Genomic DNA, 26,559 nt, shown 5'->3' with positions numbered 1-26,559 from the left:
GTGCAGGGCTGTGATTCCCCCACCCTTGCCCCGCCCCTCTCCAATCCTGCCCTCCTCCTGGGATGGAAAGGTCAGTGTTGCCCTAACAAGGCCATTGGATCTTAGAAGCTGCTCCCAAAATAGCCCCCTGGCCGGCCCAGCCTCCTTCAAAGCGGGAGGGGTATTTCAAACTGGGCTAGAGCTTCAAACTCAGGGAGTGGTTGGAGGGATGAGGAAGGGAAGCTGAGAACTAAGCATGGGCAGCTGGGGAGATTTGGTGGCTTTTCTTCTCTTGGGTAAGAGCTCCCTTCCACCTTCCTGGTCCCCTGAGTCTGCAGGCAGGGAGAGGAGAGGAAGACCAGCAGAACACCGGTCCTGGAGCACTTAGAATCCCCCAGAGCGTAGAAGTTAGCAAATCTCAGCCCCAGCACCACTCACATGCCCCCGCAGGACCTGGGGCTATTTATTATAGCATCACTGCCAACCCCATAAAGGAATCTGGTGACCTAAAGAGAAAGGAACTGGGCATGGGTTCACATATGCTTTTGAGAGTGGAGGAGGGAACTCAGGAAGAGAGGTGAGGTTCTGGAGACAGAGTTGGGAAAGATAAAGCGAATCTGAGTCTAGCACAACCCCAAATTCCCTCCCCTCCCCGCAACCCTGGGAAAACCCCGGAAAGAACACAGTGCAAGAAGCACGGGTCACGGATCACTCCCTTTCTCTCTTCTGACAGGCAGGGAGACTGCTCTCCTCTCTCTAGTTCTGAGACACAGTGTTGCTGGTTGTATTGGAATGAGGTCGTCTCAGAAATACTCAATGATCGTGATTTTTTTTTTTTTTTTTTAATTCCCTTTCCAAGCTCTCTTCTGCTGTGTTGTCCTAAGAGCCTGGGAGGCCAGACTTCAGAAAGCTCTTGGGGCAGGGTCAAGAGCAAAGGGACTGACCAGCGCTCAGGTTCCCACCAAAATCCAGTGAAAGGGACAAATAAATCTCCACGATGAGAGGCGGTGGCCAAGGCTAAAGACTGGAAATTCCAACTGAGCCCCGGGTTACCAGGAACACGAGTAATTCTGGGAAAGGTAGGAGCCACCAAGCACAGGAAGCTGTGTGTATGTGTGTGTGTGTGTGTGTGTGTGTGTGTGTGTGTGTGTGTGTGTGTGTGAGACGGGGGAGGAGGAGGATAGAAATCACCAAAAAAGCAAGCACAGAAGTGACTTGAGAACATTCAACTATTATTATCTGACTTCAGACTAATCTGTCATACTCCAAATCCCATGATGACTTAGGCCACTTAAAAGTCGCTGCAGAAGATGTGTTCTTGTTTAAGGAATGGATAGAAAAGCCTCTCTCCCTTCACCCCAGCTGATCCTGGTTCTTACCACTTGGTTCCTTCCTCATTCACAACCCTCTGTCTAAAAGAGCCCTTCTCTGCCCACATTTCACCCCCAGGTAGAAACACCCAGCCTCAGAGCTCTGTACTGCTGGTTCTTTGCCAAGCTGACATGCAGCAAAAAGCAGTAAAGACTGTATCATCTGGGTTTTGACTCACTCCTCCTGCAGGTTGACCGACAGCCTGCTTGCACAATTCACAGCTGAGAGCACCTCAATGCTGCCTCCAGAGAGTTCTGCTGTTGCCACTTCTGATGGGTCTTTGGAAAATCACACGTTTCTTTCCAGCTCTGCTCTCCAGGGGAGAGGAAAGAGCATCTCAAACTGGAAGCCAGAGGGAGTTCAATACCCTTTGTAGTTAAATGCCAGACAAATCACCATAATCCTGTTCTAAGGCTAGTGGCTACTGTGTTCTAGCGAGCTGTTCCGCCTGCATAAGTGTAGCCACTGTTCATCCGTACAGCTCCCTACGGTGGTTCTCTACCAAGGGTGGGTACACGTAAGAATCACCTGCAGAACTTAAAAACATGAACAGATTCCGGAGTCCCACCCCATCTCCAACCTACTGAATTAGATTATCCTGGGAGAAGGCTTGGGCACTTGCATTCTTTTTAAAAGCTCCTCAGACGAATCTGACTCTCATCCCTGGTTAAGAACCACTGTGGGGGGAGTGTGGGGTGGTGGGATGAATTGGGAGATTGGGATTGACATATATACACTAATATGTATAAAATAGATAACTAATAAGAACCTGCTGTATAAAAATAAATAAATAAATAAAACTAAAAAAAACCCCACACACACAAATGGGGAGGGGTTTAAAAGTCATCTTGTCCAATCCCTATCAATATATCCAGGAGATTTTTCACAGAACTAGAACAAATAATCCTAAAATTTATGTGGAACTGCAAAAGAGCCTGAATTGCCAAAGCAATCCTGAGGAAAAAGAACAAAGCTGGAGGTATAACCCTCCCAGACTTCAGACTATACTACAAAGCTACAGTGATCAAAACAGTGTGGTACTGGCACAAAAACAGACACATAGATCCATGCAACAGAATAGAGAGCCCAGAAATACACCTACGTACCTATGATCGATTAATCTATGACAAAAGAGGCAAGAATACACAATGGAGAAAAGACAGTCTCTTCAACAGGTAGTGCTGGGAAAACTGGACAGACACACATTAAAAAAAAAAAAGAACCACTGTATGTTTTCAAATTAAGAAACAGTTTCTTAATGATGTACAAATTCATGCATCCACTTACTTACCATCGGCTGTGTCAGGTAGATAGCTGTGGAGTTAGATTTGTGTTCAGATCCCAGTTCTGCCCCTCACAAGCTGTGTGACCTTGGACAAATTGTTAATTTCTCTAAGCCACAAATTCTTCATCTGTAAAAGTACCTATCTCAAAGGATTTTAGTATTAAGGATAATAGTATCTACCTTATATGGCTGGGTGAGTATTATGTGAGTTAACGCTGTAAAAAGGCTTAGAACAGACTAAACACCTAATAAATGTTAGCTAATATCAATATTATCCTCACATGACAAGTTGCTTTTCAAACCATCATGATTAATAAAATAGTCAACAAAGAGGGAAGAATCACCCCCTAAATATTAAGTACATTGACACTGAAGCCCTCCTTACTCTTCCCAGTACATGTTTACTCAACGTTACCCTGTGGTTTTTCCTTTTTTAAACTGATAAACTGTGTTATTGGTAAAGAGACACTTTGATTTCTTAAAAGTTTAAGTAAATTCTTTGCCAAATTTGGTACTGGCCTTATGTGACCAGCCATCCCTTTTTTTGCATCTCCTTTTAAACCAGTGAGTTTCAAGGAAAGGGAGACCCCTTGTGGCCACATGTGCATTACAACAGATTTTTCTTAGGAAAACCAAGTTCTTCAAACCAAAGAGAATGGCCTTGGGATGAATTTTATACTGTTTTTATAGGTAGCTATCCCATTCTCTCTTTTTCACAGGGTTTTTCTCACTCCATGGTTCTGTTCTTTGGTCGGAGGGGGCAGTCACTTGCTTCCTCTATTTCTTTCTCAACTTCTCAAGCACGGCTGCTTCCTAGGGAAGGTGGAGAGAAGGGAACTGAAAATCCAGAACAGAGAGAAGAAATGCACACAGAAATACACTTGAGTTTCTTCTCAGCCATCAAAGACTTAGCCGAAGAAGCCTCACCTCCCAGACAAGTTACCTGGATGGGTTATGTGCCTTCCCACATACTGGCTCCTCCCCCAAACTATGAGCTGTTTGAAGCAAAGATTACCTTGATTCCAAAAAAAAAAGGGCATGAACACCTCCTAAGTGCCTGCCTGGCACTCTGGCTCCTCTTTGCGTGCCCAGCACCTGCACATACTGGGTGTCCTCATCGTCCCTTCTGCGCATTATTTGGCAACTGACCACTCTCTTCTCGAGATGCTTTTTTATTCGACTTCTAGGGCTCGTCTCTTGGTTCTGCTCCTGCCTCACTGGCTGCTCCCACTCAAGTCTTCTGCTGGTTCTTCCTCATTCCCCTGATCTCTATACCTTGGAAATGGCCCAGAGTTTGGTCCTCTGACTATCTAAATTTACTTCCTAGGTGATCTCCTTCAGTTGCAGAGCTTTCATTAACACCCACATCCTGATGGCTCCTAACTTTGTATCGCCACCCTGTACCTCTCTCCATCTTCAGTCACATAACCAACCTCCAACTCAGCATCTCTACACGATATCTCATGAGCATCTCAGACTTGCGAAGATCGAAACCAAACTCCCAAGGTCTCCTCCTAGATCTGCCCCTCCAGCCAACTCCCAGTGTATTAAAACCTTTGGAGTCATCCTTAATACCAACCCTTCTCTCATACTCTATATCCATCAGCTCTACCTTCAAAATAATCCCGGGATACGTCTTCTCTCCCGCACTGCCAAGCGTCCGAGCCACTAGAAACCACTGCCTACTGCAGGAGCCTCCTGACGGCCTCCTTCTCTTCCTTCTCCTGGTTCCCCTCTTAGTCTACAGAGCAGCCAGTGCTCTTTCTAAAAGACAAGTCTGATATGTCTCTCCTCTCCTCCAAACCCCCTCAAAATCTCCCTATCTCTTCAGGAGTCAAAGCCTTTAAAATGGCCTCCGAGGGCCTCCACGATCTGCCCCTAACTCACACTTCTGGACCTCGCCTGCTTCAAGCCACAGATATCCTTGCTGTCCTTCTGCCGGGAATGCTCTTCCCCCAAACATCCACAGGGCTCACTCCCTCACTTTCTTCAGGTCTCTGATCAAATGTCACCTCCTCACAGAAGCTTCTCTGATCACCCCAATTAAAATGGCAAGCCCCCCTCCCCCCACCCCAGCCCTTACTATCTCCTAATCCTTCTCTCTCCGTAGCATTTTCTGCACTAGGACATGATGTTGTTCTAGTCCCAGCACCTAGCATAGTGTGCCTGGTGTGTTGTCAGCACTCGATAAATATTTGTTGAATGAATGTTCAATGAAGAGTTATTAAGTAAAGGGACATGTCAGGATGCCACCTTCCAAAACATCAGAGTAAAAATTCCTCAAGCCACAATCTGAATCCATTTTCCAGGATACATTTGACAAACACTGGTCCCATAAGTCGCACTCACAAAAGGTCAAATGTTCTAATCAGGGACACATATTAAAGCTGGCCCAACTGGGTGTGAGCAGAGTAATTGAGGGCTTCAAGATTCATGTTTTGAGGAAGATTTTGATTGAGATGTAAATGCTTACAACTCCTTCCTGCAAATCTGGAATGCCTAAGCTTTCATCCAAGTTTGGATTTCAACAGGTTACTTGGCCACTGGAACTTGGTCCTTTTCAATCCCGACACCCCTCCTAACAACCTTGTATAAAAGGAATGTGCATGATTCATCATTGTCCGGTGACTGTTCTGTTAATATACAGAATTAAGTAAATAACCAGATCACTGGTTTGATAAGTAAACTAAAAAGGACTTAAGAGACTTAGGAACAATTTTAATTCAAGTAACATGTTCAGCCCAATTTGCTCCACTTCTCTCTAGTAAAAAAGGTGAAGCAAAACACTAGTTGTGGAGGTCAGGGTTGGGGAGGTAGGTAGTTTTAAAACCAGAAGCTCTAATAGCCTAGGATTAGTGGTTCTCAAAGTGTGGTCCGGGAATCCACTCCATCAGGGGATCTGTGCGGTCAAAACTATTTTCATAATATTAACACAGCATTTGTCTTTTTCATGCTCATTCACTCACAAGTGTAGAGTTTTCCAGAGGTCATACGACATGGGATGTCACAAGAGATTGCAGAAGCAAATATAAGAATATAGCTGTTTTCCATTAAGCCCAACATTAAAGAGATTTGCAAAAATGTAAAACAGTGCCACTCTTCGTACTAAATATTTGTTTTGGAAAAGTTGTTTTCCGATTAAAAATATTACTTATATTAACTTAAATGGATTTGTGGATTCTTCATTATTTTTGAATGAAGTAATAGTCTTAAAATTTTAGTTTTAATTTCTAATATGGTAAACACTAATAAATATAACCCACATAAACAAGAGCTCTTTGAGATCCTCAAATTTGTAAGTGTAAAAGAGTCCTGAGACCCAACAGTTTCAGAACTTCTGCCTCAGTTATTTGAAATAGTGCTCCTTCTGTTGGCATTAAGAAAACTGTTAACAGTTTCTAGCACTGTGATGACAAGGCTCTCTTGCTCCAACCAGAGCTTCCAGATATTACCAAATTCATACTAAACTAGTAACTAGCTGGGGTCTCTCACTACTTAAGTTCAGGGCTTTTCCAGTACATACCCTTCCCACCTCTCCCAAGTACAAATCACCTATTTACGAAGCCCAAACCCCACTGTCATGAATCAACTCCACAGTTTAGTGGGATGCTTTAGTAAAGAGTAAAACCTATTTTGTAATCGAAATAAAAGTGCAACAAACTTTCTGTTAACACGTTAAAATGGCTGGACAAATTTTCACTACATTTGATAGGTATGCTTAGGGTGGTCTGAATTAAGTTACATGGCATACATAAAATTCACTTTGGAGCCACCTGGAAAAGAAAGGGGTTCATCCTCCAGCTGACACTGAGGACAGATTTTCTTACCAAACTTTGGAGGGAACTGTGGGCTGGTTGGCCATTAAATACTGGATATGGCATGTATAAAATTCTCTTTGGGGGTTGCTGGGGTAGGAGGGCAGTACAAAGAGATAATATCCATCCAGAACATTTGAAACCGAAGTATGAGATCTACACTGCAAGTGACTGAAACGTGCCATGTGTACTAAAATGCCAGAGATGGAGAAGACGCACAGCAGTTTCAAATACCACACCCCGTCCCCCAACTGAAGCAGCCCCACTCGAAGTCGCTTCTCACATAAGAAACTTCATGTGACATGTCTCAGGGTGAAGAGCACCAGCAGGGGTTTATTTAGTGATGGTTAATGATTCTCTCAAACAATATAGGGCAGGCCAGCTAGTTTATTCATATTGAATCTAAACCTTAGATCTCTGGCTTAACAATAACATAGGAAACCTTTAAAGACACAATAAATCTTGCGTTAAATCAGAGCTGGTTTAAACCAGTCATAAAACTTCTAATACTCTGGGCTGGCAACTACAGCAATGACAAATGTTCAGTCCAGGTACAAAACCACATTTCATCCTCCTTGGCACCCAAATCTTAAACAGATCTGAAAATTGCTGAAAAGTTGTTTTTCAAAGGCTTTCACCATAGACCCACTGCTACCAGTCAAGCAATTGTTTCTTCATCCCCCAGGAACAGTTCTAAATGAGAGGGATTGTTCTTTTGATCGGCTTGCCTTGGTGGGTATGTAAGAACTCAGAGAGTTAAATTTAAAGAATGAAGATTAACTGAGATGCCAAGAAAAGTTTTTATTGCAAGCACAGTGAGCAGGAGATGTCTTCTCACCCAAAGCGGCCGCAAGGTCTGTCGTTAACTAAATCTCTCTGACAACCCTTCACTGGTTAAAGCACAGTAATGAGCTTCTTGCTCTCAGGTGTACATCATTTCTGCCATGTGGGACATTTTCTTGGGAATATACAAGTAATACTCCATGTAGCCTGACAGGTCCTCAATGGTCACGTCATCCACGAAGACTCGAGCTTGCTCAGAACAGGAGCGGGGGGAGCCAGACAGAGTTCTTGTGTGAAGCGACTGAGAGTAGTCCTCAAGCGTGGACCGTCGCTCTGGGGCTAAGGGAGGGATGTTCTGCAGGCCTGAAAAGGAATATACCTCCATATCATGCCACCTCTTACACTGGCACTCCTTGCCTATGCATGCACATGGCTTGCCCTGGTTTAGCCTGGAAACGGATTGAAAGTCAGAGAGATCATTGGCCTTGAGACTTGCTTGGGAGACCTGGGGAGCATCAGAGGAGTCTTCCTCCTTACTCTCTGATGGGAGCCTTGGAACCGAAGTTCTCAAAGGCTCAATAACTGCCCCTGTGTGATGAGTATCGAGAGAAGTTGAGCAATCTCCTGCATTGAACTCTTTAGGGGTTGAAATTCCCAGCCCACTGCTGCCATCAGGGGAGTCCGCCTGGCTTTTGTGCTTGAGCTGGCCGCTGGAAGAAGCAGCTATTGTACTGCAATGTATAAACTTTGGAGGATGAAGGACAGGAGACTTAGAACGCCGACGACGCTGGGTCCTCACTGCTCCTCGTGAAGACTTCCTTGTAGACCTAAGAGGAAAAAAATGCACAGGAAGATGTTGGAATACAGAGGTCTCCTAAAGAGATTCTTTAAGACAGTTGGAAATTTGCCACCTCTCTGGTTTATGAGTCTAAATAAGTTGCCCCCAAAGAGATGTGCCTACCTCTATTTTCAAGCTGCCTAAGTCTCTGTGTCTCAAAAATGTCAACATCTCCTTATTACCAAGGTATAGAAACAGGAGAGGTAAAGGGTAGTTTTAAATCGCATTTCTTGGACGAAACATTTGGCACAGAATACCTGTCTGCCCTGCCCAAGCCTCGGCTTGGGAACCTTTGACCAGTGGGTCTGGAGAAGCACCCTGCACAGACAACTTAGACTGATGCTGTAAAACCTCAATGCTGTGCTCCATGCCCTGAATGCAGCACAGCAGCTTCAGTACCACTGTGGGGCTAATGCTACAAATAGCCACTCTGCCGTGATTACTCAACAGAAGAGCAGATTTAGAATTCATTTCTATCACTGGGAACAGCTGAAAAACAGATTTAGGCTCTCTGAAGTTTTCAGATATTGGGAATTATCAGACATACTATAACGTTTTATAAAATTTTAAATAAATAAGAATTGAGGGAGTTCCCTGGTGCGGCAGTGGTTAAGAATCCGCCTACCAATGCAGGGGACACAGGTTCAAGCCCTGGTCCGGGAAGATCCCACATGCCACGGAGCAGCTAAGCCCGTGCGCCACAACTACTGAAGCCTGCGCGTCTAGAGCCCGTGCTCCACAACAAGAGAAGCCACCACAATGAGAAGCCCACGCACCACAATGAAGAGTAGGCCCTGCTGGCCGCAACTAGAGAAAGCCTGTGCGCAGCAACAAAGACCCAAGGCAGCCAAAAATAAATAAATAAATAAATAGTAAATAAATTAAAAAAAAAAAAAATTGAGCAAAGAGAAAAAAAGAATCAAAATTGCCAAGCAAATTTGAAAACAGAACCAAGTAGAACTTTAAAAACTTTGCAACTGAAATTAAACTAAATAGATGGGCTGAACGGCAGAATACATACAGCTAAGAAAAGAAAATACTGGGGGATAAATCTGAATTATTTATTACAGGGGTCAGCAAACTGCAGTCTGTGAATCAAATCCGGCCCCCTACTTGTTTCTGTACAGCCCATGGACACTGCTCCCATAGGCTAGAACTGTGAGCCATGCAGACACGCCTGAGGTGTCCCCCGCTTCGCCCCTGTTCTTCCCTCCGCTCCCTGTGCCTGTCTTCCTGGCCAGCAGACATGTGCGTTACACCACGGCCTGGGGCCCTCACTGGCTACCATCTACATGTTGGGGCTCTGCTGTCAACAACTGCTAGGTACTGAGAGGTAGAATCTCAGTTTGTGCCAGGCTCTCTGGAGGAGAGAGGGCGTGCTGGAATCTGGGTGCCACTGAGGCAGAGAGTAAAACTGACCCTGACAATGCTCCCTCCCCACCCATCCCACCAGGCTCATCATTTCAGCCTGAGACTGTCTCAGCGACTGAACACAAAGTGTGTCCACCAGCCAGGATGGTGAACATCAAGCAAACAGGGCGGGGCAGGAGTTTTCTCCCTTTTTAAGTACCTACAAAATATCCCTGGATCTCACCTCTTGGCCTCCAAAGCCTAAAATATTTATTTTCTGACCCTTTACCAAAAAAGTTTGCCAACTCTTGACCTATAAGGCAGCACAGAAACTTAGAGATTTGGAAATATGTAAAAGTTAAGAGGTATGTAAGACAGAATAAAAAGTCTGGAGTCTCTGAAAGAAAGAATACAGTGAATGGGAACACAGGTAATTTTTTAAGAGATAATGGCTGAGAAATTTTCTGAATTGATGCAAAAAGAGAATCTACAGATAAAAGAAGCACACACTAAAGGAGGACAACTAACTGGAGAATACCAAAAACAATAGGAATACCTTAACAGCAGCTAAAGAACTAGGCAGATTATTTCCAAAAAAAAAAAATTATTTGAATAAAGATCCTATAAGTAACACATTTTTAAATTTAATGGACATATATAAAACCTAAGAATGATTAAAGGAGAGCCATTCTTCTCAAACACACATAGAACATTTATAAAAATTGACTACAATCCAGGCTATACAGCAAGTCTCAGCAAATTCACAATGAGAAGAAAGGGTCTTCTTTACCCAGTGCATCTTGGGTTCTATATCATAACACTCTTTTCTGGATACTTAGGAAAGCAAATCCAATAGTATGCTAAGGTGTTGGGATAAAAATCATCTGCAATGAGAAGCTCTTACCCATGCCAACTGTCTTTAGATGCACATGTGGTTTTAGGTTTGGTATCATCCACTGCTGTTCTGCCTGACGCTCTGACACTTGTGCCTTCTCCAACAGACAGAGAAGCTATGGACCTGAAGACAAGAACAAAGTTTACTGCTTAGAAAACCATGAAAGGAGGAGAACGTATTGCTCTCACCAACCCAAATGCAACTCGTATGAATACCTTTATTATCTTTCTAGTTTGGGTTTCTCAAAAATTGCCCAGCTTGTAGTGTAAATTTTCCTCCAAAACCAAATTTGGAGGATCCCTAAGAGCTCGCAGTTGCAAAATCATAAGCCAAAGAATGATTCTTAAGTATAACCAGCAGTGGGATATAAATAGACTTTTAGGTTGTTTATCTGGGGCAGATCAGGCCTTACGTCCAGGGAGAATGCTAACAACATGACCACTTACTTTATATGGGCAAACCAGAGCCATGGAAACTAACTTCAGGAGCAAAAACTTTAGGAGACTCAATCTGACTTTAGGAGACTCAATCTAAATGAATACTTTTTCAAACAGTATACAACTTATACAAAAATATTCTAATTTTTACAACCAATAGACTTGAAATACTACTCAGAGTTAAATCTCTGCAGTTTAAAATTACACAAGTAACATGGGTTCCCAGTAAAGAAGATGAAAAAATTTAAAAGAGAGAAAAGAATCATCTATAATCTCACAACCCAGAGGTCACCAACATTAACATTTAACATCAAATTCTTTTGGACCTTTTCAATACACACATACAGGGCTCCTACTATACATGCTGTAGTGTTGATAAATATCCTTTAGAAACAGACAATCTACTAAGTAAAAAGATGTTCACTAAAATAGAATTTAAAATAACCTTAAATGTCTAATAATAGAAAATACTGTACTATATAAATTATGGCCAATCTGTACAATGGAATATTAGGAATTTATTAAAAATTAAGTGTGCTAAGAACTTTTAATGACATGGGAGAATGTTTATAACATAATATTATGTTATGCTTGTAACATAAGAGAAAACAGCATGGATAAACACCTGTACATATATTACGATCTCAACTGTGTAAAAAAAGTGAACGCTGGTATTACAGATGCTCTAGATATTAACTGCGGTATTGGTAAATTGTGATTTTTTACTTCCTTTTTTATCCCTTTTTTTGTTTTTGTGATTTACCCATAATAAGCATGTATTATGTTATAGTCTGATGAAAAAGACTATGTTGTTTTATAATAAATATATAAAGATTTGTCCTGATAAGACAAATACCATTAGAAACCAAAACCTGTTGAACAGGATCATGCTAAATTCCTGGCAAGGCTTGGTTACTTTATGAGTCAGTACCTCACATGTTCCATTAGTAAATCAGCAACAATACAAAACAACTAGAATACATACTAGATACACTATACAAGTCTTATTCTGCTTAGTCACAGTAATGACTCACCCCTTGTATTCTTATTTGGTTTTCTCAAATGTTCTCCACTGCTCCTTCTCTTTCTATAATTTTACTCAAAGTACAGCGCATGCTACAAATATATAATATTTGACCATATATTGTACAGGCATTTTGAAAAGTTTTTTTATGTTCCAAGTAATTTTTAGGGGCATGGAACTAGCTTATGTTCCAACTTCTTAAAACACCAGGAAAGAAGTCTGTATATCAAAAGTTATATAAACTTATACACTAAGGGATACATGTACGTGTGCATTTATACATTCCTAGCATTTTCCTGATTAAAAAATATATATTTCTATACCAGAAATCCCAAAGGAATACACTATGAGACTGCAATCTGGAACTATTTGTTTTTCTGCTTTGTTTCTGTTTCCCAAAATAGCTTATAAAGTACTGATCAATTCTAATGGCAAGATGACCATATTGGAAAATCACTAGGAGAAGGTACTTATTTGAAGTATCATGGAAGCAAATGTAAGCACCTGTAACAGCTACTGTGCAAATCTATTAGCATAAATTCTCTCCTTTGGTAGGCCAAAAATAGTACTAGCAATAAGCAGACAGCTATAACAACAACTAACAACTATTTAATTTTACATGCACCAGGTACCGAATGCATTTCTTCATGTTGTCTTCAAGGTACCATATAAAAGAATGGTTAAGAGCAGAGGTTCCGGAGATAAACTGTCTGGGTTCAAATCCTGGCTCTACCACTTCTTACCAATGTGACCTTTTGCAAGTGACTTAATTCATCTGTAGCTCCTCTGTAAACTATATAGTATACTCTGTAGTATCTATCTTCTAAGTTGGCAGTAAGGATTAGGTGATATGTACAGAGTACTTAAGCCAGTGTCTAGGGCATAGTAAATGAGTAATAAATTTTAGCAATCATTATTTACTCCTTGCTGTGGAGTGTTCAGTTTCCATTCATGAAATGAAATATTCTTATATCCATTAAAACTTTGAGATTTCTTCTGGCCTGGGGCAAAGATGGGGGATGAAAAGAGTCCTGCATAGAACACTTTGTAAAGGGTGAAATATTAACATTCAGACAGCAGCTGGTCTGCAGGTGCTCTAATTAGTTTGGCCAAAGGGTCCAAGATTATTGATCTCAGTGACAGAACCCTAATGAACAGAGGTTTCCATAGTGATAGGGTCAGCAATCAGAGCCCATGAAATCGACAATGCCTGCAGAGATTCCTGCTGAGCCAATTCACTTTTAGTGAAAAATACTGTGATTCCCTAGAGATCTATGAGGAACTCTCTGATGGGACACTGCCTGATGTTTGATTAAAAAGATGTGGGGGGAGGGGGGAGGGGAACCCTCCTCAAAGTTAAGAAGAACCCCCAGCCTTGGAGTACAAATGAGCACCTACTTTTCAAAATTTAACAGAAGAGTTTCTTTTATAAGTAAAACAATGCTGTACAGAATTTGGTAAAATGTCACACTATTAATATTGACACCTTCTACAAATAAAAAGAAATTTTAGAAGAGAAAGAGCTCCCCTGAGGAAATGTCTATTTAAATCTAGTAAACAATGCCCCAATAATATATTCCATATTTAATTACCCTGATGCATCCACTCTTAATTTCTTGAAAGCAGTTTGTAGACTCTCCTCCTCTCCATCCTTGGCTTCAGATTTCATTGTGAAAGTTTTTACACTACTCTGAATGTTCCCGTTAATACTAAAAAGAAAATAAAAATAAAATGAACAAAGTGAAAATAAGTGAGTTCAAACATATACTTTTGTTAAAATCTATATTCCTGATACTACCATTGCTTGTTAGGGGGAGAAAAAGCAAATTTCTACTTCTAAAAAGAAGTTTTGGGCTTCCCTGGTGGCACAGTGGTTGAGAATCTGCCTGCCAATGCAGGGGACACGGGTTCGAGCCCTGGTCTGGGAAGATCCCACATGCCGCGGAGCAGCTAAGCCTGTGCGCCACAACTACTGAGCCTGCGCATCTGGAGCCTGTGCTCCGCAACAAGAGAGGCCGCGATAGTGAGAGGCCCGCGCACCGCGATGAAGAGTGGCCCCCGCTCGCCGCAACTAGAGAAAGCCCTCGCACAGAAACGAAGACCCAACACAGCCAATAAATAAATAAATAAATAAATAAATAAATAAAACTTAAAAAAAACAAAAAAAGGAAGTTTCAATGACTAGGAAACTGTAGGTTTTATTTCTTAAGAGAAGACACATGAAATAATACAGAAAAAGTATATTTATTATGATGGAATTTAAACTGTCCAAATACTTGATGCCAATATCCTACAGTTTTGGAAACTACGTCACCTAAAACCTGTGTTTAAGTATACTTTTTAACAGGAGGGGAAATCTCTCCAGTCGTAGAAGTCTAGAAACCTACAGACAAAATGACCTCTGCACCAGAAATATCAGGGAAAAGCTCAACTTATAGGACTCTGAGCTTTAAAACACTACTGAGGGGACTTCCCTGGTGGCGCAGTGGTTAAGAATCCGCCTGCCAATGCAGGGGACATGGGTTCGAGCCCTGGTCCGGGAAGATCCCATATGCCGCGGAGCAACTAAGCCCATGTGCCACAACTACTGAGCCTGCACGACACAACTACTGAAGCCCACACGCCTAGAGCTTGTGCTCCACAACAAGAGAAGCCACTGCAATGAGAAGCCCACGCACCGCAACGAAGAGTAGCCCCGGCTCACCGCAACTAGAGAAAGCCTGCGCGCAGCAACGAAGACCCAACGCAGCCAAAAATAAATAAATAAATTTATTTAAAAAAAAAAAGACACTACTGAGTGTTTGTCTCATCCAGCTCTAAATATTTCAGGTAAGAATAACTTTGTGACACATGATAGCATTTCTCTAAAGCAATCCTGACCCAGATATCAATATTTATACTCATATTAATATTCATACCCATGTATCAAGATGTTACCATTACTAAGGCAGGATTGCAAGCACGTTTCAATGATACTGCTTACTCCACACTCAACCTTTGTTTTCTTTAGCTTCAAATACTTTCTTACAAGAATAGATGAACTATACTTGCAACTCAAAAACAAACTTAAAACAAAATTAGCTAAAAGAAAGAGGTAGAAAGTAAAGGAAAAAAACTGAAATTATTATTCTACAGATGTGCCTTTAAATGATCTCCACTTAACTAGCTTGATTAACCAAAGTTCTCCATTTCTTCTACCCTGATTTTTATATTTAAACCAAAAAAAAAAAAAAAAGATGGGGGGGAGGCAGGGGAGAGAGACCAACGAAAGCAACAAGAGATACAATAGAGAAGTTAATAAATTCTTTGACTCTAGTCTCCCATTTTTTTTTTTACTCAGGGTAAAAAATTTCTTAATACCACATCCTGAACAAAGCATAAATCAGTCTCTACAAACATATCACAGGGAATCAGAAAGAAAAAAGTAAAACAAAAAATATAAGATGGGGAATTTTGAAGCAAAGAATTCACCGTACCTTCTCTATTTCTAGAGTGCCCTTAGACACTCTCAGAGGGAGCAGTGCCTCTCTGTGGATCCTTGGATCCTCTCTGATTCTACATCTGCTCATTTCTCAGGGGTGGGTTTGATGTTACTGTGAGACCTCTAATATTCTACAGGTCACGGTGTCACAACATGTTTGATATAATGTAACCATGTAGTACCAGTGGCAAAATTAAGAAGTGATCAAGACTATTTGTTTCATTTATTAATGTGTAGAAGGTATTTTAGGCAGATCTCTCTGGGGAGCACTGAAAACAGTCTCAAAAGAATTCAGCTAGCTTTCACCTCAACTTCTTAAGACAAAAAGTTTAAATACACTCCCCATATGTATTTTGCTGGTTTACTTAACCAAGTACCTCAATTTGAGGAAACGTTATCAGTTCCACATTTCACTGGTTCCTAACTCTTCGCGATTCAGAGGAGGATCCTCTCCCAGATACACAATAATGTTCTATATACTTGGGGAGAGGGGTGAGCAAAGATCACATATTCTATTATTTTTGAAGCTCCACAGCATCTAAAAGGGTGCTTCTGTAGTCTATAAACAAATTCTTCCTGCTGAAGAATACGGGGATACAAGGGAGATACAAGGGAGAACCTGACACCAGGACTGTGAACCCTATTCCTGTAAGGACTGGAATCTCATTCCTGCCCTAACACTGTGCTAAGATGCTCTGCACCCAAACACGGAACTTTTAATTATACAGTGTTAACTTAACATTACTGCAGGTGACCTCTAGATCTTAATACAAACTTAGCTAACATTCTTGTTGACACACTAAAAGATCCATCAGTTAAAAACCAAAACAGACCAAAATAAAACTGGCTACAGACTAAAACTTTAGGAATGAAGTTCCAACTAAACTATTCTCAGACTTCCAGCATTTTGATTACTCACCTTTTCCCTCAGTTATATTAACCCAGGGCAAAGGTGACTCTTAGGCATGACCGTAAGAGCTAAATCAGAGCATGTTTGTAATTACAAAAAAGCTTATTACGCTCCTCCCTCTTCCCAGCTTCCCATTCACTCAAATCAAGAGCTGTACAACTAACTCCGGGAAATATGTACCTGATTTGCCCTTCTTCACTAATATTAAATTTGTGGGAGGCGTTCTTGCAGTTTTTACTGCTCTAACTTCTTGAAATTGAACAATCCCCCCAAAGATCAAACTTCTACTTTGTTTTAAGTCAAATCACAAGGGGCCTCGGATTTTCCCTAACCTTTCAAAAAACACAAAATTCTTTTAAGTTCCTCCATCAAAAGGGCAAATTCCTGATTTTCTCTGACTTTCAGCGAAGAGTATGTCTCACAATCTTATTTACATCTTGCAGTTTTAACCAAAACCTCTTTGAACCTCAAGCCTAGGTCCAAATTGCCAGGACCCTGAAAAGACCTGAGAACGATCAATAAAGGATCTGCGCGTAAGCCTGTCATCACAATGTTAAAGATTTAGAAAATTTCCCTGCCCACCAAGAAGCGTGGAATCCGGGAAAGAAAATCGCGCCCATCAACTCTGGAAGATGCAAACAAGACTAAGTTGCAACAATCGGCCCCCGAGACAAAACACGTTCACGCTTCTCTCTACTGACTCAACCCCCACACTCTCGGTGCAAGAGCACGATGTTAACTCTTTTTACCCAGAAACTGGATCGGTCGTGGTTAAACATGGGGGGAAAGGTCAGGACCTGGGGGGTTCGGAGAAAGGGGAGCTGTCCAGGGCCCTAGCTGTGCCCGCCCGGGGTCTCCCGCTGGAAAGCTGCCCCTTGAGGATACTCCCCGGGCCAGAATGAGAGACTTGGGTCAGGCCAATAGGCAAGGGATGCAGGAGGAGGCGGGGGCAGAGCCGAAGAGGCACACAACGAGACTGGGGCTCAGGAACAAGCGGGAAAGAGCGGGAAGGGGCAAAGGGCGGCCGAGAAAGGCGAAAAGGGGAAGCTACGGACGAGCGGGAGAGGGCGGAGGCGAGGGACGGGGCGGGGGCAGCAGAGGCGGGAAGGGGCGAGAGAGCGGAGCTCGGGCAGGGCCAGGCCGCAGCAGCGAAGGGGGCGCGGAGAAGCGCAGGCCCTGCCCAGCCCAGGCAGCCAGCGCTGGGGGAACGACGCGACGCGAGGCAGGAGCGCCCAGAGGAAGCCGCCCGCGGCCAGACCGGGCCTGGAGGCCGAGACGCGGGGCCGCGGCGCCTCCCAGTCACGTCTGGGCACGCACCTCCTCGCAGCAGGGGCGCTCCGGTGAGCCGGTCCGGTTACTTCAGATCGTCTCTCCCCGATCGCGGCGCCTGACTGACCCGGATCTAAATCCGCGGAGGGGGCGACCCGCGCCTCCGGCGTCGCACTGCGCCTGCGTCACTCAGACACGAGCCCCGCCCCCTGTTCGTGCTCCTCCCACTCCAGTGACTAGGCAACGCGGCAGGCCGTGGTTGCGCAGGCGCGGGGCGGTGGCCGCGCCTCTCAAACGCCTGACGCCCGCCCCTCGCGAAGCACGTGCGCCTGACGTTATTTCCTGTTATTCTCTTAACTCGCCCCTCCCTCCGCAAAGGGTTCGCTATGGAACGGGTTTTGGGGTGTGCCTCCTTCCTCCTCTCGGTCAGGTGAGTGGGTGGGCGTTGTCCTTCGCTGCCGAGCTGCCTCCACTTCCCCGGGTCTCCCTGTGCTTGGTGCTCCACCTGGAGTCAGCGAGGCTGCGGAATTCCGCGGGGTGAGGCCAGGGTGGGGGGATTTTCACAGCGACGGAGCCCGTCTGAGCGCTTGGCCCAAGCCTCCTCGATGCTCGAATCTGGACGGCCTGCGACATCTCCAGGGCTCCGACACCAACCCAGGACTCCCGGGGATCTTCCAGGGCTGCAGAGACGCAAGGAAGTATCGGACACGGTCAGGACCGTGAACGTGACGCCGGAGTTGGAACTGAATATGCCTTCGCTTTAATACGCCTGTTGTTTGACTTGAGGCAACTGCGTTTCCCCCTCTGGGCCTCAGTTTCTCCATTCCGTTAAGTGAGGACCTTGGACTGTTTCAGCGAATCTCGTTTTTTTCAGGCGTGGACTCCTTTGAGAATCCGGTGAGAACTGTAGAACACCTCGACAGAGAAACGCACATGCGTACTAAATTTTGCAAAAAGTTTTGGACAGTTCACCTAAGGTTATTTTTAGGGATCTTTTCCATTTGTATGACTCTGACGGTTGCTCAGATGGCGGGCAGAGAAGGGGTGGGCTGAGCAACAAGCTGCCACTCCCTCCAACACCAAGACTGGTTCTGCTGCGCTAGCTGTGCCCCTCCTCACTCACCACGCCCCAGCTCCACGTCTGCACTTCTCCGAGCTTTATAGGAAAAGATGGCTTTCCTCAGTAGAGTGGGCTAGAGTTGGTTACGGCCCAACCTTTGTGTGAGGTTGTCACCTGAACCAAAACTTGACCCTCCCACTCCCCAATACCTTAGCTGTAATCACCTAACTAGATAGGCTGCTGAAAAAAGCTTAGTATATTCAACTTAACTACAGCCAGATCTTGGAATGCCTGGGAATGGAATCTACAGGTCATTGGATAAGGTTGTTAAAGCATGTCGTGGTCCCTGGGTAAAACATTTTAAATCCTTCTTGTTCATAGGAGAGGCTCAGTAACTGACAAGGGATGAAAAAAACCTATTGGGACTTCCTTGGTGGCACAGTGGTTAAGAATTCGCCTGCTAATGCAGGGGACACGGGTTCGAGCCCTGGTCCGGGAAGATCCCACATGCCGCGGAGCAGCTAAGCCCATGGGCCACAACTACTGAGCCTGTGCTGTAGAGCCCGCGAGCCACAACCGCTGAAGCCCGCGGTGCCTAGAGCCTGTGCTCCGCAGCAAGAAGAGCCACTGCAACGTAGAGTAGCCCCTGCTTGCTGATAGAGAAAGCCTGCGTGCAGCAATGAAGACTGAACACAGCCAAAAGTAAATAAATAAATTTATTAAAAAGAAAACGTCCTGTTAATTGTGAAGTTCCAACATCAAACCTAATGATGCTAATAACGACTACCCTGTACTATGCAGCAGCCACGCACATGTTCGCACATTTAATATTCCTGTGATTTTACACATTTTACAGATGAGGATGACTGGGACTCAGATATCTTGTTGTAGTTTCCGTTCTATGTCACACAGCACTACGAAGTGACTGAGTCAGGATTTAAACAGTCTCAAAAGCCTGGTCACCCACTGCTGCCCATCTCTCAACATCTCTTATAAAAGAATAAGCAACAGGAAAGTATTGGGATTTCCCTGGTGGTCTAGTGGTTAGGATTTGGTACCTTCAGTGCCGTGGCCGGGGTTCAATCCTAGGTCAGGGAACTGAGATCCCACAAGCTGTGTGGTGTGCCAAAAAAAAAGGGAAAATATGGTGCATTTTTTCCATCAGAAGATGCCAAGGGAATTTCATCAAGACCAAATACATGTTTTTAAGCTGTCATTTGAAAATATTCCTTCGGGTAAAACCACACATCCTTGAGGGCAAGGACTGTATCTAGATCAGTTGAATTCCCAAAGCCTAACACAATTCCTGGTTAGTTAGTTCCTAGCTACGTACAGTTTTGGTGAATTCTTCATTTTACCTTATTTCCACCCATACGGCGTTAAAATCCTGAAAACTAAAACGTCTTAAAATGCTTTGTTTTAGGTAAGTATGTCTCCATCATAAAGTTGGGTGCTTTCTGAGGATGTGGCTCATTGATCTGGGAGTATTTGGAAGGCGAGAACCTCTTGGGAATAAAGTCTGTTAATTCACGCTACCTGATGTGGCCGGAAATTTCAAGTCATTAGATATAGGCCTGATCACTGTGTGGTACCTCTTGACAATGAGAGAGAGAAGCCACAAAACGTGACCTGAGGGAACAAAAAACCCAACCTGCGCTCCTACATCAGCGACACAGGATCTTTCCAGCCAAAGAAAAAGCCCTGAACTTATGTGGAGACTATATTCAGGAAACTGTCTTGGTATTAACTTAATGCACATAGTAATGCCATCTAACCAGAAAGCTATGGTAGCTGTAAAATTCCTTTAACAGTATACTTCCTTCTTGTTACATGAACCTTATAAGTGATTGAACAGAGGAAACCTAGTTCCATCAAATTATACTGCAAAAGCAATCAATTTATATAGGAAGGTAACTTTTGATTTTAAAAAATAACTTTGGGGAAGGTAAGTTCAAAGCCTTAAAAAAAATTTTTTTCCCCCCAATGATATGGCTGCCATCCTACAAGTTGGTAATCTGGAAGATAGCCTTTTCTTATGTTTTAAGGCTCAAATAATTTATTGCTTACCTTGATATTTTTAAAATGACTTTGGAGTGGAAGATGGTGATGATGATGATCCTTTGTGTCGATTTAGAAGGTTTGTCTCGTTGAATTTTCAGAACCAACTCGTAAAACAGGTGCTTTTATTATGTCCATTTTACCACTGAGGAAACTAAGCTCAGAACAGTTAGGTAACTTGCCCAAGGTTACACAGCTTGTAAATGGCAGAACTGGGATTCAAATCTAGACGTCTTGACTCTACACCCACCTTCCTGATCACTGAGTTACACCACTTTTCTTATCCTCAACCCCGCTACCGCTTTCACACCCTGACTAGATCAGGGATACCCGCTTCTACCTGGGATATACTGTTGGGCTTGAGGAAATTGGCTGTCCAGGGTTTGGAACTGTGATCCAGCTAGATGTGCCTTGCCTGCTCATTTCAATTCCCCAGAGGGGCCTTCCCGGGCCACCCTAGTAGCCCCCTTCATGCTGCATCCCTTTACTTGGCTTTATTTTTCATTATAGCACTTACCACTATTTGACAATGTATATTTATTATCACTTCCCTCACTAGAATAGAAGCTACCTGAGAACAGAGACCTCGTCTCTTTTGTTTATCACTACTTTTTTCATTGAATCTAAGGTGCACATTTTCCCACAATTCAGGACTCCGAAAATCTGGATGCATCTTCTGATCGACTGTCCTAATTTAATTGGTAGCATTTATTATACCTATAGTAAATGGTGAGTCTTTAAAATGGTAATGTCTTAGAGTGGTTGGCAATACAGTCTATCCCCAGGGCCAAAAGTCTGGCACCAAGCTGGCACTTGGTAATTACTTGTTGAATAAAAGCATTGAGTGTTCACTATGTGTGAGAAACTATTTAAATATTTTTGATCCCCACAATTATCCTGTTACAAAACACTTCCTGCTGCCAAAGCAGTGTGGTAGTGGGAATTCCATGTGTGTTGATCATGTTGGAAGATGGCAAGTAAAGAGAGCTGTGTCCTAGTCGGCTCTGCTCTGTTGTGGGACCACGGTGCCTTTCGTGTCCTCAGTTCCCTCTTGTTCTTTGCACAACCTTGCTGAGTACCTGCAGCTTACCCAGTGCTGCTCAGAAGCCCTTGAGAAGCTCATGGGCTAGTTGGGACCCCCAGCGGAAACAGAGGCACAGGACGCCAATGTGGGCACCCAGAAGGGTTGCCTAGCTGGCCTGGAGGTGCAGCGGGTGTCTCCGAGAAGGCTTCCTGGAGGAGGTGCTGTAACTGGGTTTGGAATGTCAGGTATTGACCCGGGAAGTGGGAAGGGATGTGATGAGACCGGAGAGAGAGTCCAAGCCCACTCAAGGAGAGAATCGTGTTAAGGAGCTGGGATTGTGTCCTTAAGCAAAATGGTGATGTGCCCGTGGGCAGTTTATTTCACGCTGGAAGCCTCTTAGAAAGTAGATGGGGAGGGAGGCCAGCTAGAAGACACTCGAAATGATCTGAGTGAAGACCAGAACTGAAACAATGGCTGGAGGGCAATAGGAGGCCACAGAGTCTAAAGAGATTAGCGGGACTTGCCAGGACCTGCTGGTCCGAGAGCTGTCCAGCCTGAGTGAATGAGTGGCCAATAGGTGGCACTATTTACTGAGGAGGGAAATCCAGGAGAATACAAATTTGGGCACTGGGTAGAGAGTTTATTTTTAGACATAAGGAGTTTGAAATGCAGATGAAAGTGGGAATCACGTCACAGGATTTATCTTAAGAATCGTGGGAGCTATGGAAGAGAAGAGAAATGACTGCATTTATTCTAGAAAGATAACTCTGGTTTCAGCATGGATGGCACAGTGGTCTGAAAGCACGTGGCCATAGGAATGGAAAGCAAGTTAACAGATTGAAAGTTGTATAGACAGGCTTTGATAAGAGATTGGATGTGAACAGAAGGGGCAGGGAGAGAAAGTCGATGAGGACAATTCGCTTTCTAGTTTAGCAACTGAATGGGTATTGTTGCCTATTTCTAATGTAACATTGAATCCAGTTGACAGGGAAGAGATGAAGAACCACATTTAAATGGAGGATCATAATAAAAGCTAATACTTTTATAGCTTTTCCTCTGTGTCAGAAAACTCATTCTAATTCTCACAAGGGTCCTATAAGATTATCCTTATCATCTTCGATTTCCAGATGAGGAGACTGAAGCCAAGAGAAGTTAAGTTAACTTGCGTGAGGTCACTCAGCTGGTTAGCGATGGATCTGGAATTTGAACCAAGGCACTCAGTCTGGAGTCTGCTCTCACACGGGCTGTGCCTTCCTGTGATGTAGAACCTCTAAATGATGAGCTCAGTTTAGACACTTTGACCTTGAGAGATCTGCAGGGCAGCCACGAGGAGGTATCCAAGGAACGGGAAGAGATATGGGTCCGAAGTTCAAGTGAGAGATTCGGACTGGAAAGAGATTGTGGAATCAGCACACAGGTGGCTGATGAAGCCACAGGGGAGGGCACGGGCCCCCACAGAGAGGTGAGAAGTACCACGAGGAAGGAAACAAGGGGAACCCTGGGAAGCGAGCAGTAAGCGTTCCAGTTGTGGGGAAGGTATCTTCCCTTCTGCACATGAATAAATTGGCATCAGGTTTACAGGTCACCAGCCAAAATTTACTGAGTTCGTTCAGCTTTGGGTACCCTAGCACAGCAGAGTTCTTGGACCTGTAACCCTAAGGACCTACCCTGGACGGTGGTAGGTCTTTTTTTCGCCCTTCACCACAACTGAAGGGCCTCTAGCTCCTCCGTCTACCACCTGTCAGCGTTGTCAGCCCAGGGGCCCTCCCCATCTCCAGGACTCCAGAAATAATGTCATTTGGGACTCCAGGTACCTCCTCAAGTTATTTTTAGCCTTTTACCCATACATTTGCTTGTGTCTCCAGCTTGATTCTAAGCTTCTAGAGGGCAAGAAGCACATTTCCCCCCAACTTTCCCCTATTCTCCCCCTGAGCCCCATTCACCCTGGGTATGTAGGTTAAATGTCCCTACGCTGTGTGCTCCCATAGCACCTCACACTTCCTCCATCACAGGCAGGGCTGCATCTTGTGTCCCTGGTACCTGGCACAGGGTCTGCCACAGAATCTACTGAATGAGAGAATCCGTCAGTCAATCAATCATCTTGCTCAATAAATAATTAGAGTTGCTCACTGGCTTTTGAGAACTCTAACTGGGGGCTGTTGGCTCCTTTGACAACTGATTTTAGCAGCACCCGTCACAACAGTTTCTTGTTTGGGGAGGAATAAGCGAGAGGTGGGGAAGTGGAGATTAACTGTGTTTTCCTGTCATTCTATTCATAGCCCCCGAAGCTATTATGATAGCCCCCAAAGCTCACTTAACAAAAGGGAATGCTGATAGTTGATAGTTGCCTTCCTCAAATATTGGCTCACAGAAAGGGGAGGGAATGGGAACTTCGGGATGCCTTGATAAGTGACCTCACTCTGTCCCTCTAGGCACTGGTTCTGGTGAAATCTGCAGCAGCTTGAGTCCCAGAACTCAATCCTCAGGGCCTGGAGAGGGGATGGGAGGCTTTTCCTGGTAACTATTGATCACCAGCAGGGGAAGCGCTAGGATCGAAGATTCTCTTCCTTAAGTGTGATAAAACCCTTTACAGAGTAGAGTGGGTTTTCAAAACTGTTGAAGACTGAGAGTTATGAATCACTTGCCTTCTAGCTCAGATTTTCATTCAACTTTGCAATTTAAACTGTATGATGACATCAGGAAGGTATTAAGGCCAAGAAAGAGAACCAACCAGTAAAGCTACAGAAGAAAAGAATCTGTAAATGGTGAGGACAGGAAGGGATTATTGAGAAGAGCTCCTGGGGTGCTGGTAATACTGTTTCTTGATCTGATGTTGGTTATAGGAATGTGTTTAGTTTGTGAAAATTCATCAAGCTATAACACATAGGTACATTTTTCTGTATATGTATTAAATTTCAATAAAATATTTTAAAAACTAAAAAAAAACTCTATGTATAACACAAGATATATATTGGATTAGGGTGACTGTTCTTTTTACCCCATAAATCTTAACCTTATTGGAGTCACAATACCCTCTGAAAAAGACCCAAGGTTAAGAACTTTTGCAGCAGCAAAATAGAGAAAAGGAGCTAAGCACATGAACAGATAGTTCACCAAAAAAAGAAATACAACTGACTCTCAAACATATGAAAAGATGCTTACTTTCAGTCTTCAAAAAATGAATGCTTTTTAAAAGTGCACAGAGATACCAATTGTAACCTATCTGGCTGGCAACAATTCCAAAGTCTGACAGCACATTCGGTGGGGTTGGAAGTAGGGGGTGGGCAGCAGGCAACAGGCTCTCTCAGATATTACTGGAGGGATTGTGAAATGACAAGTCTAGGAATCCACCCTGTAGATGACATTTGTACATCTATGCAATGACTTATGTAAAAGGTTAGCCATTGCAGCATTGGTTGTAAGAGCAAAAAGATTGGAAACAACCCAGGTGTCCATCTGTACAGGACCGGGCACAGAAACCGTGGTGCGGCCCCATGCAGAAGTACTAGGTAGCTGGAAACAGAGGAAGCTCTTTGTGGACTGAGGAAAGCTCTCCAAGATACAGTAAGTAAACAACAAACAAAAAACCAAGATGTGAGCTAAGAATATATATTTGTATTACTTGTGTCTGAATAAAGAAACACTGAAAAGGTATACAGGACAGCAAGAGAAGCAGGTCAGAGAATGGGGGGGGGGGGGCGCGGGGAGCCAGACTTTGTACCGTGGACCTTGGGTTCTGATTTTTGAATCCTGAAGTATCTTACCTTCACCAGACAACAGCCGCGGCAGATTTAAAGAGCCCTGTTCTGAAGCTGTTGAGCTAAGCTTCTAGGCTCTCATACTTATTATATCTGCCAACAGCACAATGGCTGGGTTTGGTTTTTTAAATTTGCATGAAGCTGTGTCTTGATGAGAGTCTTCAACTTATTCTCCATTTGAGCTGCTGTGTCACGGTTTCCTGGCTTAGCCTCAACTCCCAGGAATTCTTTCCTTGCCCTGCCTGTGCTCCAAGCCAGTCTGCCGCCCGCTCAAGGGTTGACCTGTACCTATAATTCGTGAGCATCTTATTCTGCCTGAGGGAAAAGGAAAAGCTTTCACCAAAAGAGTGCTCCTGTGCCCTCAGATGCCATCTGAGATCTTGGTCTTCGTCCTCTCGCCTTTGCCTGTCTCTACCGCCATTCTTTTCCCTTCCCACTTCCTTAAAGTGTCTTCCCTCCAAGACCAGCCCCCACTGTAACGTCACTTTGGTTCCTGTCTCTTGCACCTTCTCTGGAAACTCACACCATTTTTTCTGTACATGAGCACATACATTATGTCTTCTCCTGTATTTAAAAAAACAAAAACAAAACAAAACAAAAAACCCCACAAAACCCAAACCCACAAAGCCCCTTTCTACCTGGATTCCCCCTGAGTTCCCGTCCTTTTTCTCCCCATTAGACCATAGTCAGTGTCTCTCCTTTGATTCTCATTGTTCAATCTGCTGCAACCAGACTTCCATCCTCACTGAAACGCTTCTGGCCAAGGGCAGGAGTGACTTCCTTGCTGCTGAATCCAACGGCCCCTTTCTCAGCCCTTATGTTGCTCGAGCTCTGAGCACTATCTGATGCTGGTCGTGGCCTCCTCCTTAACTCACTCCCCTTCCAGCTTCTGTGGTCCCTGCGCCCAGGGCCGTCCTCACCGCCTGTCCTGCTCCGTCTCCTCCCCAGGCTGCTCTTCTGCTCGTCTGCGGTCCTCAGGCCTCGCCGCACCACGCTTCTCACCTCATTCACTCCCTGGATGAGCCTGTGTCAGAGAAGAGAGAAATCCACTCTGACTTGCTTGCGTGGAAAAGGAATTTACTGGAAGGATATCAGAAAGCTCGCTCAGCAAAAGGGAATGCTGAACAGCCAGGCCTCATCAGACGGCGGACAGAGCCTTTCCCAGGTGCCAGGAATTCGCAGGCGGCCTCTCTGGGGCGCCGCCATCAGATGCCGTGCGTTT

At 44.1% G+C, this 26,559-nt stretch overlaps 1 protein-coding gene and 2 long non-coding RNA genes across 3 annotated transcripts; 2 read left to right on the top strand and 1 right to left on the bottom strand.

The window, feature by feature from the left end:
* Positions 1 to 90: 90 nt before the first annotated feature.
* On the top strand, positions 91 to 2,160 carry LOC309614094. The gene is made up of 2 exons (XR_014236014.1): positions 91 to 1,122; positions 1,153 to 2,160. It is a non-coding gene; the product is annotated as an uncharacterized lncRNA (long non-coding RNA).
* A 4,659-nt stretch (positions 2,161 to 6,819) lies between these two features.
* On the bottom strand, positions 6,820 to 17,634 carry OSER1 (oxidative stress responsive serine rich 1). The gene is made up of 4 exons (XM_082361817.1): positions 17,486 to 17,634; positions 13,370 to 13,486; positions 10,326 to 10,439; positions 6,820 to 8,060 (listed from the first exon to the last, which is right to left on the bottom strand). Exons 2-4 carry the CDS (start codon positions 13,444 to 13,446, stop codon positions 7,373 to 7,375), a joined length of 879 nt encoding a protein of 292 aa, XP_082217943.1. The 5' UTR covers positions 13,447 to 13,486; positions 17,486 to 17,634; the 3' UTR covers positions 6,820 to 7,372.
* Positions 17,635 to 17,736: 102 nt separating this feature from the next.
* LOC309614081 lies at positions 17,737 to 19,228 on the top strand. Its single transcript, XR_014235989.1, has 2 exons — positions 17,737 to 18,334; positions 18,879 to 19,228. It is a non-coding gene; the product is annotated as an uncharacterized lncRNA (long non-coding RNA).
* The last annotated feature ends 7,331 nt before the right edge of the window (positions 19,229 to 26,559 follow it).

Source organism: Balaenoptera borealis, assembly GCF_965194805.1.
Source record: "Balaenoptera borealis genome assembly, chromosome: 16".
NCBI lineage: Eukaryota > Metazoa > Chordata > Mammalia > Artiodactyla > Balaenopteridae > Balaenoptera > Balaenoptera borealis.
This window is presented reverse-complemented; position numbering and strand designations above follow the sequence as displayed.